This window comes from Bubalus kerabau, chromosome 1 (genome assembly GCF_029407905.1).
Source record: "Bubalus kerabau isolate K-KA32 ecotype Philippines breed swamp buffalo chromosome 1, PCC_UOA_SB_1v2, whole genome shotgun sequence".
Classification (NCBI taxonomy): domain Eukaryota; kingdom Metazoa; phylum Chordata; class Mammalia; order Artiodactyla; family Bovidae; genus Bubalus; species Bubalus kerabau.
The window spans coordinates 113,856,906-113,871,325 of record NC_073624.1 but is presented as its reverse complement, the minus strand read 5'-3'; the positions used below and the strand labels follow the sequence as shown (position 1 = coordinate 113,871,325).

The following is a 14,420-nucleotide window of genomic DNA, read 5'->3' as shown; positions in this document are numbered from 1 at the left end:
GTTGATATATACCCTGTGCAACTGAATAGCATGGTATGTGAACTCAGGTGGAGGTTTTTAGCTCCTTCCCAGAGTCTGGGAAAACATAAGAATAAAGGAAAGGATAAAAATCTTAGTTCTGTAAAAATTACAGTGTATTAATATCCAGTACGGAGGTGGAGTCTTCCTAATATTCATGATCAGAAACACTATTTATTCTAAAGTGAATCATAGTGTACCTGTAAAATCCATTTTTTATGTTAGCCAGCTAACCAGGAATGTTAGTTCCTTCCTTCTGCAAGGAACTTTGGGATGCAAACATCTGACACCATTCATGTTGTCTAGGATTCTGACCACTGAGAGAGAGTTGATTATTGGATAGGATGTGAAGTAGACAGGAAGAGAAATTGGCTAAGATATTAATGATACAGTCAGAGTCTGTAATGGATAACTAATATGGAATCATGTTCTACTTACTAATTTCTTCTAAAATAAATTTACTTGTTTCCACATGCAGCTATTGGACACAACTTTTAAAAAGATGCAACTTTTAATTATTGGAATCTAGAGAGTGTGCCAAGAGTATTTTTTTAAATAGAGATCTTTATTAGGATTTCCTTGGTGGCTCAGAGTGTAAAGCATCTGCCTGCAATGCGGGAGACCTGGGTTCGATGCCTGGGTCAGGAAGATCCCCTGGAGAAGGAAATGGCAACCCACTGCAGTATCCTTGACTGGAGAATCCCATGGATGGAGGAACCTGGTAGGCTACAGTCCATGGGGTCGCAAAGAGTCAGAAATGACTGAGCGACTTCACTTCACTTCACTTCAATATGATCCTTTTGTATGAGGACATTTATTGGAAAGCAGTGTTAGACTGGTAATTGATTCTTCTTTTTCTCCTTCTCTTCCACCTTTATCCTCCTCATTCTTTTTCTGCTTCATCAAATACCTGAGTTGATTTTAAACTAACATTTATTATCTTTCTCTAGCTATGAAATTACTCTTAAGATTTGAGGATTTTTTAAAAAATACGAGATAAATATTTACATTTAGTTACAATTTGGGGGAATACACACGTATTTGTTATTAAAACGATTAATTTGTGTCAAGTTGTCTTCTTTTCCCCTAAACTTAGAATAAGGATCCTAAACATTACATAAATTGCAGAGATTTAATTAAAAACTTGAAGAAATGTGTTACTGTTAATTGAATTCTTGATACAGTTACCTTTGCAAACCAGTGTTAATGAAACTCCAGTTCAAAGTGGATGGGTTTGGGGAATTGAGATAGCTATTTATTTCCTTAACTGAGGTGCCATGATAATCTCCTCAGTAAAATAACCCAATTAGGAGAGTTCTCAATTGGAGCCATTGACAAAGTTTACACAAACTGGAAGCATTTCTAAGCAAAACACAGGGGTTCAAAGGCCAGTAAACAAGGTCAGTGAGTGAGAGAGGGAGATACTTCTCTGCATTTCAGAAGCCTTGCCCCTGTGGAGCAGAGAATGGACCCGGTCCTACCGGGGCCAGGTTCCGCTCCGCCCCTTGCCTTGCTTGCTGTCCCTGCCCCCTATCGCTGAATCTCCCAGTTTGGCTTCTCCGTATTACCAAGCTATAAATTGCCCTAGAGCTTAGAGGCAATCAGGTCAGCACTGCTCTCACAGGGGAAAAGCTTCTTACTTCCGAGCAGAATCGTTCAGGGGAAAGAGAGAAAGGAGGGGGAGTACCCACGCTTCAGCCGTCACGGCGCTGGCAAGGGGTGGAGAGATGGGGGAGGGGGCTGGCAGAAACTGCATCCCCAACATTGTCGCACTTGACCTAAGTCTACAAACTTACTGGTCGCCGCAGTGGAAACTCCCAGAGCGCTCTCCTCTGCCTGGCAGCCCCCGCTGCAGGGTGGAGTCGCTTCCCGGCCCCACCTAGGGGAAGGAGCTTCCCGTGCCCGCATCCCGGCATCTCCCAAGCACCGCACCCTTGATTCAAGAAAAGTCTCCAGGCGTCTAGAAAGGCTCCGATTATTCTTCCACCCCCGAACCCACACAATGGTATTAACAGTCTCCAGTGGCCCAGAGGGCCACCTTCCTATGGCTCAGGGTGAGGACTCTCCGGCGGACTCCTTTCTTATCCCCGCCCTGCTTTGCTTTCACAACTCCTCCGGGTCAAATAGCCAAAGACAAACTTCTGTCTCTTCTTCCCGGCTCCCACATTTTAAGACACCCACAGCCTGCAAACCCACACACATCGGAACTCCTAGGGCGCTGTTGCAGTCTGGGCATGCTCAGTATCAGGGCAGGTTTTGATTGAAAGTAAAAAAAAAAAAGAAAAGAGGGGTGGGGGAAGCTTTTTATTATGCTGCCTCCCTCTCCTATGCTTATGGCTTGCTGAACAGGTTGCGGGGCATTCCTGTGACTACCCAGAGGGTTTATCGGATGCCCTTGATTACGTCTCCTTGGGATCTGACCCCCTCAGAGTTGACCGCCCTCCCCCAACGCTCCTCAACCCCCTCCTCAAGTCCCGGTCCGCTGTGGGGATGGAGAGACACTAACAGAACTGGGATGGGCGCTGTTGGCTGCGCGGATCCACCTATTATTAGTGAGCCCGGATTGGCTCCCTGGCTCAGCGTACCGGCGGTGGAGCCAATCAGGCGGCCGGGGCTGGGAGATGACGGGCGGCCGCCTCCTCACTGGAGGGATTCCTGGAGAAGCTGCAGTGTGGGGATGCTCTAGACCGAGTACTGCCCCCAGTGTCTTTCCACCTCCTCCTCCTGCAGCGGCGGCGGCAGCACTTGGCAGCGGCAACTTGAGACTGCACTGGGGCAAGCCCCCAGGGTGGTGCTCCCCGGAGAGCGGGGCTTGGTGCCCCGGAGGGGTGTGTGTAGGGTGAGGGCGGCCAGCTGGGACCAGCTGGTGGCCCTGGAAAACCTCCCACACACCCACACCCACACCCCCCTTTTGTGTTGCAGGCTGCCCCTCCAAGAGCAGAGGCAGCGAAAGGAGTCGTGTGCACCGGTCAGCCCCGGGAAGCTGTAGGGACCGGCGAGCAGGCACCACCTCCTGTTCCCCGCTCCAGGTAAGGCAGCGGGAGTGGCGGCACGGTCACCTCGGTGGTGCCTATTTGCTTAAATCCGTCCAGAAGCTTTTCTTCTCGGCACACTTGGGTTTTGGTGGGGGGAGACTGAGACCTGGGAAGGGAGCCCCGGGTGGCCTATTGTGAGCAGTGTAATGAGACCACATGTGCATCTCCTGGAGAAGCACTTAGCACAGCGCCTGCGATTCAGAGCCTGGAGTTGATGTTGGGCATCCCCCATCTTCTTCTTTCCTTCTCTCCTCCCCTCTCCTCCGCCCCCTACCCTCAATTTCTATCCCTCACCGCCCCCCGCCCCCAACTCCTTTCTCAATCTCTCTTCTCCCTCCTCCCAACCGAAGCACGCACAGGGCTTTTTTCTCTTCCTGGAGAGGATTGCCTTTTCTCAGAGGAAAGAGGAAGGTAGTGAGAAAGGAGAAAGATTTTTTTTTTTCCTGCCCAGGGCAGGGGAGAAGGAACAAGATAGAATACAACCTCTGCGAAAATTAGAATAAGGAAAACAATTAAACTGAATAAAGGAAGTAGACAAGATGTGCAGAGAGGTGAAGCGTCAAGTTTGACTTGATCTCCTCCTTGCAAGAGGCTGTGTTTCTCACTTGATTCCTTCAAATGGAACAAAAATAAACCACCGTTTCAACCCACTTTCAACTGCTTAATTGCTGTTGCTTTTAAGTGCCCACCATTTGACTCTTCCTGCTTCCATCTGTCCTGTAGGGCTATTTGGTATTGTCCATCAGTGGCAATGTCTGAACTTGGAGAAGCTTTTCCAATAGAGAAAAAAATTAAAAACATTAATTTCCTGAGATTCTTTGGTATGGCCCTTATGTTGAGGAGCAATATACATATATAGATATAGACATAGGTATGTATATGTATAAAGTTTCAAAACATTTTTAAGTGACTCTAGTGCTATCAGGAGGCTTGGGTTTCTACTTTGAGAAAGCTAATCTAGTTAGCTTTGTGTATGTATTGATTTTGACTTTCTTGAAGATTAACCCTTTAAAATAAAGCAAACATTTAACTTTTGTGTTAAAGCTGCATTTGTGTATGAATTGTGATTTCATTCTCTCTTTCTGCTGTTTGCATTGTTTCCCAGATATTGAATTCATGCTTTGCCTTATTTTCTTTCAATAAGTATATTTAATAGATGTAAACGTGATGCTTATACAATTTTAGTACTTCATTTAGAAGGCACATGGAAGCTCAGTTGGCCAAGAATTCTCTTGTACTGGAACAAAGTTTAGAAAGTAATGGTAGGAAGATAGCCTCAAATTTCAAAAATCTTAATGGGAAAAATGTTTTTGTTTTCATCTCTTATTATAATACAGAGAAAGATGTCAAAACAACTCTGTGCCCTGGCTGCCTGCATGATAGGTTAAGAGTACAGGACTTGTTGGACAGAACCTTGATGGTAGCCTCAGAAATTTCTAATTGCATCGTCAATGGTATAAGCTTTCCTTTCTTGTTATTCATCAGAGACAGATAAGTGATGGCTGTCAGATGGGAGGAGGTAGAAAGAAGTGCTTAGTTGAATGCAATGGGAAAGCATTCCAAGTGGATCCTACATGAGTGCAGAGAAATCAGCAGATGTTGGTGTCCACATAAATCTTCCCCTTTGATTTACCAGAGGAAATGCCAAGTCTTACTTTTTTTTTTTTTTTTAATGTGTCCACTTGGAATAAGAAAAAGGAGCCTTCTTTCTCAACTTTGCTTGACCTTCCACACTAATCTATGTATCCCAGAAAGTATTATTTTCACTACATGTCTTTAGTCGTCAAGTTTATGCACTGATCTAGAGAAGAGTTGCATTTATTTACCGTCAATGTAATAGGTGTTATTTTCTAAACTTTTCCATTTGAGACACTTATCTTTCCTATTTCAGTAGAATTAACCTCAAGTCACAGAAACAAGATCTTTCTAAGGCTTTGACATTTAAATGCCTGTTGTTTTTTGTTTGTTTTTTTTTTCCTTTTTAATGTGGTACCTCTTGAAAGCTAACTCTAATTTTTAGAGGTGCCACCTTTCGGTTACAAGGACTAAAGGACAATCGTTTAATTCCCTCACGTGTGTACATTTGAATTAACAAGTTTAGACATGAAGAGAGAAAGGAAACCGACTGCTTTCCACGTGAGCAAATTAAGATTTTACTTGATTATTTCTCACTGTTAGGAAAGTTGCAAGTTTGGGCTTGGTTTGTGACATTTATGTTTGAAACTCTTAACAAATGTTAATTATAGCAGTGACATGTAAAAGACATGCACATGAGTATTGAGTTTTTCACATGCTTACAAAAAAAAATTACGCCTTTGTATACCGGAAGTCAGAACTAATTCCAATATGTAGTGAGTGGATCGAAGTAAGACTTTAAATGATATATTGTAGGAAATTATTGCCCTGTCATCCCATAAAATGTTCTAGGATAACAGTTTCATACAACCTTCATCTTTTCTCCTTTTAAAAGAATATCTTAGTAAATCTTATTAATATTTCAGAGCAAATACGATAATTAGGCTTTAATGTATTTTTATCAGAACTAAGGTTTGCTACTCTACAAGGGAAATCCTAAAATACTAATTTGATAAAATACCACACAATAGAGAATTGTTGCAGAGTAGTTTTGAACTTCATTTCATAATGGAGAATATTAGTTATTCTGTCTGGTCAAATTGTCAGATAGTTCTAGTCCAGAAATATGAAAATGGTTATGGTATTTACAATATTTGCATATTAGACTTGTTGCTAACTGAAAATAAAGCTAGAATATAGTAACTTCTCTTAATTGTATTTGGAAAATGAACTAGATGATTAATAAATAAAATGCAGAATATGTTAGATCTGAAAGCTAATTTGAACTTGCTTAATGACACCATAGATATAACATCAATTCATCTCCTTTAGTTCAATATACTAAATCAATTTATACTGAATTCCCAAATTAGGTTTTTACAGCCATCTGATCTTAAAAATCTCACACTTAACATAGACAATTATGTGAGCCTGAAATTCTTTGAGCTCTTAAGAGTTCCGGTATGTGTAATAGTTAGGAAGAGATACCATTAATTCCAAATTGGAACATAATATATTTTTTTCCTAATGGTAGTGATTAAATTATTTGGGGAAAGGAAAGCAAAAGTAAACAGCGTGATTACATAACAGAACAAATTTGATCTAATATTACAGAAAACCAAGACCAAAGTTAGATTCTCTGGCATAGAATAATGTAGGGGTGGGTTTTACAAGTGTTTTGCTAAAAACTAATGCTTACTAAAATTAAATACCTAGAACACTGTGACTCTAAAAATGTTTCAATGATTTGCTTGTCATAAATACATCTGTATCAAAAGTTTAACGTCTGAGATGCTTTCTAGTTGAAACTGTTTGCCATTGAAATTGTTCAAAGCTATTTAAATAGGAATAAAGTATATGGCAGTCCAAATAAATAATTTCAACTAGTATTTAAGAATATATATATGTACACATGTGTGTGTGTATATATGTATGTGTATGTGTGTGTATATATATATATGTATATATTATGTAATATTTTCTGAAAGGATTCAGTACTAATGGGCAGTAGCATATAATCTGCTGAAACTAGGGAGTACTTCTGTAAAAAGTACCATTTAATGAAAGATGACAGTGTCTTAGGGATGCTTTTAATATTTATTTGGTTGAAAAGACTAGGAATACCCAGAGGCAAAATTAATGGGGGTATAGATCTTTCCCTTTATACAGCTCTTCTATGGCTTAGGGAAGAAGTGATTTTCATATGAATCATGGATTTGAAAAATAAAATAAAACCTCTCATTCAGTACAAGATACACTTTTATATGCAGGTAACAAATAACCTGAAATCATATTTTCATATGATTTAGACATAACAAGGCATTAAAGTTTCTTTCTAAGATTTTGTTTCTTTCAACATTTGCATAAAGGTAAATTTGTTCTTAATCTTTTATATAATCAACATGATTATCATTGCTTTTTCAGGTAAGGGGGTTTCGATCGGTATCTTTAGTAATTTCTTTAAGAATGAACATTATTTTTTCATAATGTTTTTATAAACTTGATTCAAACCTCTCCATTAAAGTGTGGCCGTTTTTTAAAAGCAGGATTTAATCTTTCCTGTCTGAGGGAAATAGTGTTTTTCTTTTATCTTCTCTGTCATTTTCGGAGTGTTCTTTCTTGAAGAACCATTTTTATATTGACTATAAGATGAACTGTGATAGCTGGGCAGGTATGAGCATCATCCTACTCATATGTGTTAGTATAAGAAAATAAATGTATATTAAATAATATTGCAAATATAATCATGTTATCTACTGGAAGTAAGAATATTTTCTTGTTGTATAAGAATAAAACTTTAACCTCTGCTAGATTATTTACTTTTAAAATGTGCAATGAGAAATGTTGCTATGTTATAGGAAGAGTAAGCACTGGGGATGTTATTTCTATAGTTTTAAATATAATTGCAGAAGTCCTATATCAAGGAAACCTCCTTTTAAAATATTTGCTTTCCAAATTTAAAAATGTTATTTAAGAGAGTTCTAAAACAAATTGGAACCTATGTCAGAAAAACAGTAGCACATTTATACTGTGTTAGAAAGAAATTTTGTGACATGTCTTGGGAAAATCCAAAGCAGTTTAAAAAAATTTCTGTAATTTCTATAATTTTTTCTACTTAGTTAAACCACAACTTCTAATTGTTTAGAACTAATTCTGATCCTTTACAAATACATTCAATTCTGGGAAGGAATGTGGCACATTGGTTTCCATAACTTACCAGTAATGTAATTGAGAGGAGGTCAGAGTTCATCATTTTGGGTTTTGCCGTTGTGTAGATAAAAAGGAATCAATCATTCCTGTCTTGGTCTCACTAGTAGTATGTTGAGCATATTAGTTATCCACGTACGGAGTCATTTTGTTGAAGAGGAGCCCTGGAAGACTGCAAAGCTTATAAAGATAATAAATGCCTTCTATATTTTAACTGTTTGTACAAAATGGGAGCTGGAAAATTCCCATGTAGAATGAGAATGGCCTTTCTCAGCTAGTATAAGAATCTGGTGAAATAATTTGGTTTTTGAAGTAGTTTGGTTAAAATGCAATTTCCCAGCAGCCCTGTCACACAACATTTCATTGCACATGCTAGATAACAGTCCTGCTGCGGCAGCCCCCAGACTGCGCCGAAGACATTTAACCAAGTGACTCAGTCAAGAATGAATTTTGGTCAAAATATCCAATTAATTCAATCCAGGTATGATACTGAAACTTGGTCTTGCCTCATCCCACTAAACCTGCTGTTTCTCTATTTGTTCAGTGTAGCTTTGCTTATAGTTCTAAAGTGCTTAGAGTTCAAACAGTGCAATATTATTTTTGCCAAAGGGTATTATACAAGTAAGGAGGGTTATATGTTGTTTCCTGCAATAGATGTTTTCTTTTTCTTTCTAAATCATTCACCTAGCTAATCAAGGATAAAATGCACATAGGTATTTAAGCACTAGTAGAGTCAGAGAATTATTTAAATACAAAGCCTTCTGATACTCCAGTTGCTTAAATGAGACACGATATCTCTTGTTGGCCTCCCACACCCTCCCAGACTACAACCAACTTTTACGCCATAAGCGAATAAAGAAGACAGCAGACAAACACCTCTGGGGACAGTTCCCTGGGTGTGGCCTCCAGGGGACAGCCTTCTGGTTTTATCTGAGGCTCATTTCACTTCCGGGCCAGTCTCCTTGCATGCCAGTCCAAGCCTCACTCTAGCTGGAAGCAGATAATTGGATTTAGTAATTGCTACTTTCAGATTTATTGGCATATTTTCATCAACGTGAAGGCAAAAACACATGGAAATACTCACACAAAACATGCTCAGCTATAACAAACTTCATGTCAACACTTTCAAAGTGCAATGTATATAAGCTTTACATAATTGACAAAATAGCTTTTCTTTCATGGAATTTCTTTTGATTACTCACAAGTGACCCAAGCAAAAGGTGAGACTGTTAAAACCATGAATCAGTCTAACTTTTTAACTTATTAACACCAGTGGGTAAAGCTGAAATAATTATTTAAAATATTTTCACATCCTTAGATTGGCTTTAATACTTCCCGAGTCCACCTGTGTCTTGTTACAGAGACTCAAGCATTCATGTACCTCATCCTGATCATCACAGATACCTGAGAACTGGTTCGTACTCCTGTAGAATCTCTGAATATTACTGTGAAACATCACATAGTGTTGCTTTCAGGCTAGATTATTGTTAGTCTTTTTTTCAGACATAATTTTATGTGAAAGTAACTGTAAGTATAAACAGCACTATAGCAGCATAGCAGCAGGCTACACTCATGAAAACGTCAATTTGGAACTGTTTGCCCTTTCCTTGAGAAGGAGAAAGAGTCAGTTAAGTATATCTTTTTTCCAGATGATGTTCTGCACACACACCCCCACCCTGGTATTCTGTGTGTTATAAACAGTGGGTCGGTCCTTGTTCTCTACCCTTGAAATATGGAAGCTGCTTATTTTCCAGGGAAAAGTCATTAACAAATTTTTTTTAGACAAATGACTTGATGGCCTTTGAGACAAGGATAAATGATACAACACAGGTTACCAAGGCCTAGCTAAGCTCCTCTAACAACCAGGCTCTGAGTTAGCATCATTATTAAGAGGAAAAGTTGTCACGGTTTCTCAGGAGAAAGACAAGGTAGCAAAGCATGGAATCTGTTTCTGGCTTGGAGTGTCTGCCAGATCCTGGTTTACAGGGCTGGCTTTCTGCCTAATCCGTAGCATTTTTATCAGATTTGAGGAATGAATAAAGTGAACTGTTGGGCATTAGAGCATACATCTCTTTTTAAATAGAATAACATCACTATCTTATTTTAACCAATGTCCAGAATCCAAGGCCACAAGTTTTATTTTTAAATATCTATAAACCAGACCATTATATGCCTAAAAGTGCTTGAATTTTTTGTTTTTGTACAGAATTTCCTGTACATGAAAGCTTAGTTAACAATGTGACATTGCAAATAATGTACCTATTTTTGTATTTTTATTCAGTTATAATATTAAATATACAATGTCAGACAATCATCTTGAGATATAGTTGAGTTTAATAATTCTAGAAAAGCCACAAAAAGCCGAACTATTCCTAAATGGTTTAAAACTGCCTGCTTTAAAATTGTGGGGGGGAAATGTACTTAAAATGCAAGGTTCCTGTTTGCTTTTGGATATTTTTTTTTTTTTCCTGGAGAATCATAGGTACTCTGAGAACCATTCCTAGATAACACAGAATGAATATTAATGATAGGAGAGAGTCGACTCCTTCAGGGAAGAGTAGCATAGATGAGTTCTGTTATGCCTTTGAGAATCTGTTTCATCATTTATATATTGAACACATAGCAACAGTGTGATTTCTCTGACCGCTGGATTTTCAGACCCGTATGCACTGAAGCATGTTACTACTCACTGCCGGAAGATTTGTTCAACTCTCCAGCTAAGGGCACGATACAGTAATTCTCTTATATTCTCTTCCTTCCCTGCCATTTTTTTCCTGTTTTATCTCCTTCCTTCCTGCCTTCTTTCTCTTCCTTCCTTCTTTCCTACTTTTTTCTTCATATCTTAATGAATCATCTTACTCTAGAAACTACTGGGAACTTGGTACTCTAGACTCCATGCTCATCTCTACCTGCTGAATTTATTTTTTGTCAGTAACCAAGAGATTTCCCTCTTAGTTTGTATACAGTTCAGATTAGTTTCACAAAAGGTATGTATAGATAAATAAGGGAGAGTAATTTGTTCGCGTATTTGGCACATTTAAATGGAATGTACCATGATCTGAAAGTTTTTGAGAACTTCCATGTAAAAATTATCCCAGTGGTAATTTTTAGAACAAAATTGATTGACTAGAGGTAAGACAGTGATATTTAAAAGTTCAAACAAATGGCATGTATTTTCGGGCATCTTTTTGAATTTTATTCTTCCAATGATAACATTTACATCACTGTTTTCATGACAGTTGTATCTCACTGAATTTAAAAAAATATTGTTGCCTTATATGCTTTTGATAATGAAGAAGTTCTCCATTTTACAAATGCACTAAAGGAGACTCAGAAGTTAGGTTACCTGCCTGTAATTACACACGTAGGAAGCCTTTAATAATTTTCACCTACTGACTCAGACAGCTTCAGTGGTTAATAAAGAAAAACTCCAGTAAATTTTTAAATTCTCTCTAGTTTGCTCTTATCAACAATAAAAACAAAAATCTAACATCTTCACTGTGTGTTGAATAAATAGTCTTTATTCTTTCTATTGAAAAGACAAGGACAACTTAATATACTGTCATTACTTTTGTGACTCTAACTTCGGAATAAATTTATTTTAAAAATTGTTCAAGGGATGATTCTCTAATCTATACGAGAAGTCACTGATCCTAAGTCACTTGATCCAGTTAACCTTTAGTCATTGCTCTGTCACCATGATATTAAATGTTGTCTTTATAAATGTATTTCCTTATTTGTAAAGTACAGAGTCATAAGGTACCTCCTGGAGGCTACAAAGAGGTGATGGGGAAGTGTGTGTTGTAGTTTTACCAGAAGATTTCCTGCCTCATCTCACATTATTTTTCTCATTTGCACTTATACAACTTTTCACTCTTTCCTGAACATTGATGGAAGTTGTTGAATCTATTGGCTCTTTATTTCAAGATGGAAATGGCTAAGCAGGGAATATACGCAAGCCCCAGTTATCATGCCCTCCTAGTGTGAAGTCCGTCAATTGACAATTCTTATGTTAAGAATCAAGCACATTTGGAAATGATTACCAAAGGTGTACACTTTGCAATGTGGATTATCATAACTGACTTTCTAGATGATCTGATTGAAGGAAATATGAGTTTTAATTGGGAAAGGCTTATAGAAAGAATGCAAGATTAATTGGAATGTAAGATTGGTATTTATGGGAGATTTTTGGACAAACACAAAATTTGTCCAAAATTTATGATTAAAAGTTAATCATATTCTTATACTCTTACTATGTCAGGCACTTTTTAATGTACTTTCTATACTTCATTCCATTTAACATTCCTAAGAATTTTATGAGATTGGTACAAACTTATATTTTTTAGATGAGAAAAATGTGGAAAAGAAGTAACTTGTTAAGGTCTCACAACTGTTCTGTAGAAGGAATTGGATTCAAAGCCAAGGGTCTATTTCTAGAGTGAATACTCAACCATAAGAAATTATAATCATCAGTCTCCTTAGTGGTAGAAGATTCAGGACAGATGGAAGCAAGGAGATACAAGTGATCAAAAGAAGTTGAAGAGCCATAAGCAAACTGTACTTCATGGTTTGAGTCCAGATGACCATTATGGCAATGTGCTAAAAGCATGAAATTTGGAGTCTCATAGATCTGGGTGTAAAGACCTCCTCTGACATGGTGAGCCTCAGTAAGATATTTCATTACTAAAAGCTTCACTTCACCAGGAATGGAAATGCAGTGATTTTGCAAATTGTCTGCTGTTGTCAGATCTAATCACTCTTCACCCTTATTTATTAGTCAAGAACTCTTTCATTTTTTTAAAAGTTAATTTATTTACATTAATTGGAGGCTAATTACTTAACAATATTGTGGTTTTTGCCTTACATCAACATGAATCAGCCATGGGTATATATATGTGTCTCCCCATCCTGAACCCCGTCCCCATCCCATCTGTCTGGGTTGTCCCAGAGCACCTGCTTTGAGTGCCCTGCTTCATGCATCGACTTGCACTGGTCGTCTATTTCACATATGGTAATATACATGTTTCAATGCTATTCTCTCAAATCATCCCCCTCTTGCCTTCTCCCACAGAGTCCAAAAGTCTGTTTTTACATCTGTGTCTCTTTTGCTGTCTTGCATATATGGTCCATATCACTTCTGTCCTTCTAAATTCCATATATATGCATTAATATACTGTGTTGGTGTTTCTCTTTCTGGCTTACCTCACTCTGTATAATAGGCTCCAGTTTCATTCATCTCCTTAGAATTGACACAAATGTGGAGAACTCTTTAACTTTCAAAAAAGCCATCTAACTCAAAATGGTTCAGAGAGAAAGGGATTTTAAAGCTCATGTTACCATAATATCCAAGAATATTCTGGATTTCATCAGAGCTGAAAATGGGAAATCAAGCTATATGATCAAGATCAGACCTATTGCTCCCAACCCCCATCTCTCCCTATCTCCTTATTTCTATGCTTCTCTGCCATTGCTTTATTTACAATCAGGATCTTTCTTTAAAGTGGCAAGAATGTTCTCAGTGGCTACAGACATATAAGAAATCCCCATATAAAGAGAACACTTTTTTTCCCCAAAAATGTCTAGGATCATCTCGACTGGAACAACTTGAGTCACTTTCCCCAAGTTCATCACTATGGTGAACGCTATGAAATACGATTTTTTTCCTGAGCTGATCCTTGTGTCATCCCTGGGTTTGAGAGTTGTGCAAAGCATCACCCGACCACATAGAAAGAGAGTTCTGCTGTTAAAAGAAGGGAAATGACTAAATTTAGAGCAGGCAAAACAACAAATACCTAGCTCATAAAGTTCGGGCGCTGACCGTCAGAGAGGATGCCTGCTGGCATTAATGCTGGAGCAGACTCCTCCAGGACCCTTGGTTTTTCCAGCACTAAATCTTTAGTTGATGGGTCAGGATAAGATCCAGGGAATTCTAGTGAAAGGTCCATAGTGTTAATAGTTGAGGATGTAGAAAGGAGTGGCCCTGGAAGGACTTGATGGTCACTTATAAACTGGTATGTACATAGTCAATAATTAAACAACTGGTATGACCATAACAGTGTAAAAGGAATGCATTTCAGAGGCTGAGGGCTAAGTTAAGTGTCATTTAACTCTAATTGGGTCCTTGCCTTTTGCCTTGCCTTCCTCCTTTTTAATGCAGTGGGGAAAATACTTAACTAATTTGAGGACTCTTAGATTCAGAGCTCAGAGGGCTTGTTGCATAATAGCTAAATCATGTGCAACTCTTTGAGATCCATGGACTGCACCACACCAGACTTGCCTGTCCTTTACCATCTGCTGGAGTTTGCTCAAACTCATGCCCATTGAGTTGGTGATGCCATCCAACAGCCATGTACAAGGCCACCTGTGTATATGTCAGTACCTCAAATTTTTGTTTTGTTTTGCTTGAGGCCTTGTTCTCAGGAGTTTATATAGAGTTTTATTTTATGATTACCATAGCTACTTTTGTATTGATACAGATGCAATAGAATAAATTTGTACAAAAACACTATTACCTTTTCAAACTGAAAGGAAAGGGAATTATTAGAGAATAATGACCTTCCTTCATAAGCACCAGGACATGCCTGT

The 14,420-nt window shown here is 38.4% G+C and overlaps 1 protein-coding gene across 1 annotated transcript in view; it reads left to right on the top strand.

The window, feature by feature from the left end:
* Nucleotides 1–2,020: 2,020 nt before the first annotated feature.
* Nucleotides 2,021–14,420, top strand: part of LOC129652970 (uncharacterized) — a 142,414-nt gene continuing 130,014 nt past the window's right edge. The window contains exons 1-3 of the mRNA XM_055582173.1: nt 2,021–2,072; nt 2,491–2,846; nt 2,941–3,047. Of these exons, the coding sequence (XP_055438148.1) occupies nt 2,021–2,072; nt 2,491–2,846; nt 2,941–3,047 (515 nt within the window). The remainder of the gene's footprint in view (nt 2,073–2,490; nt 2,847–2,940; nt 3,048–14,420) is intronic.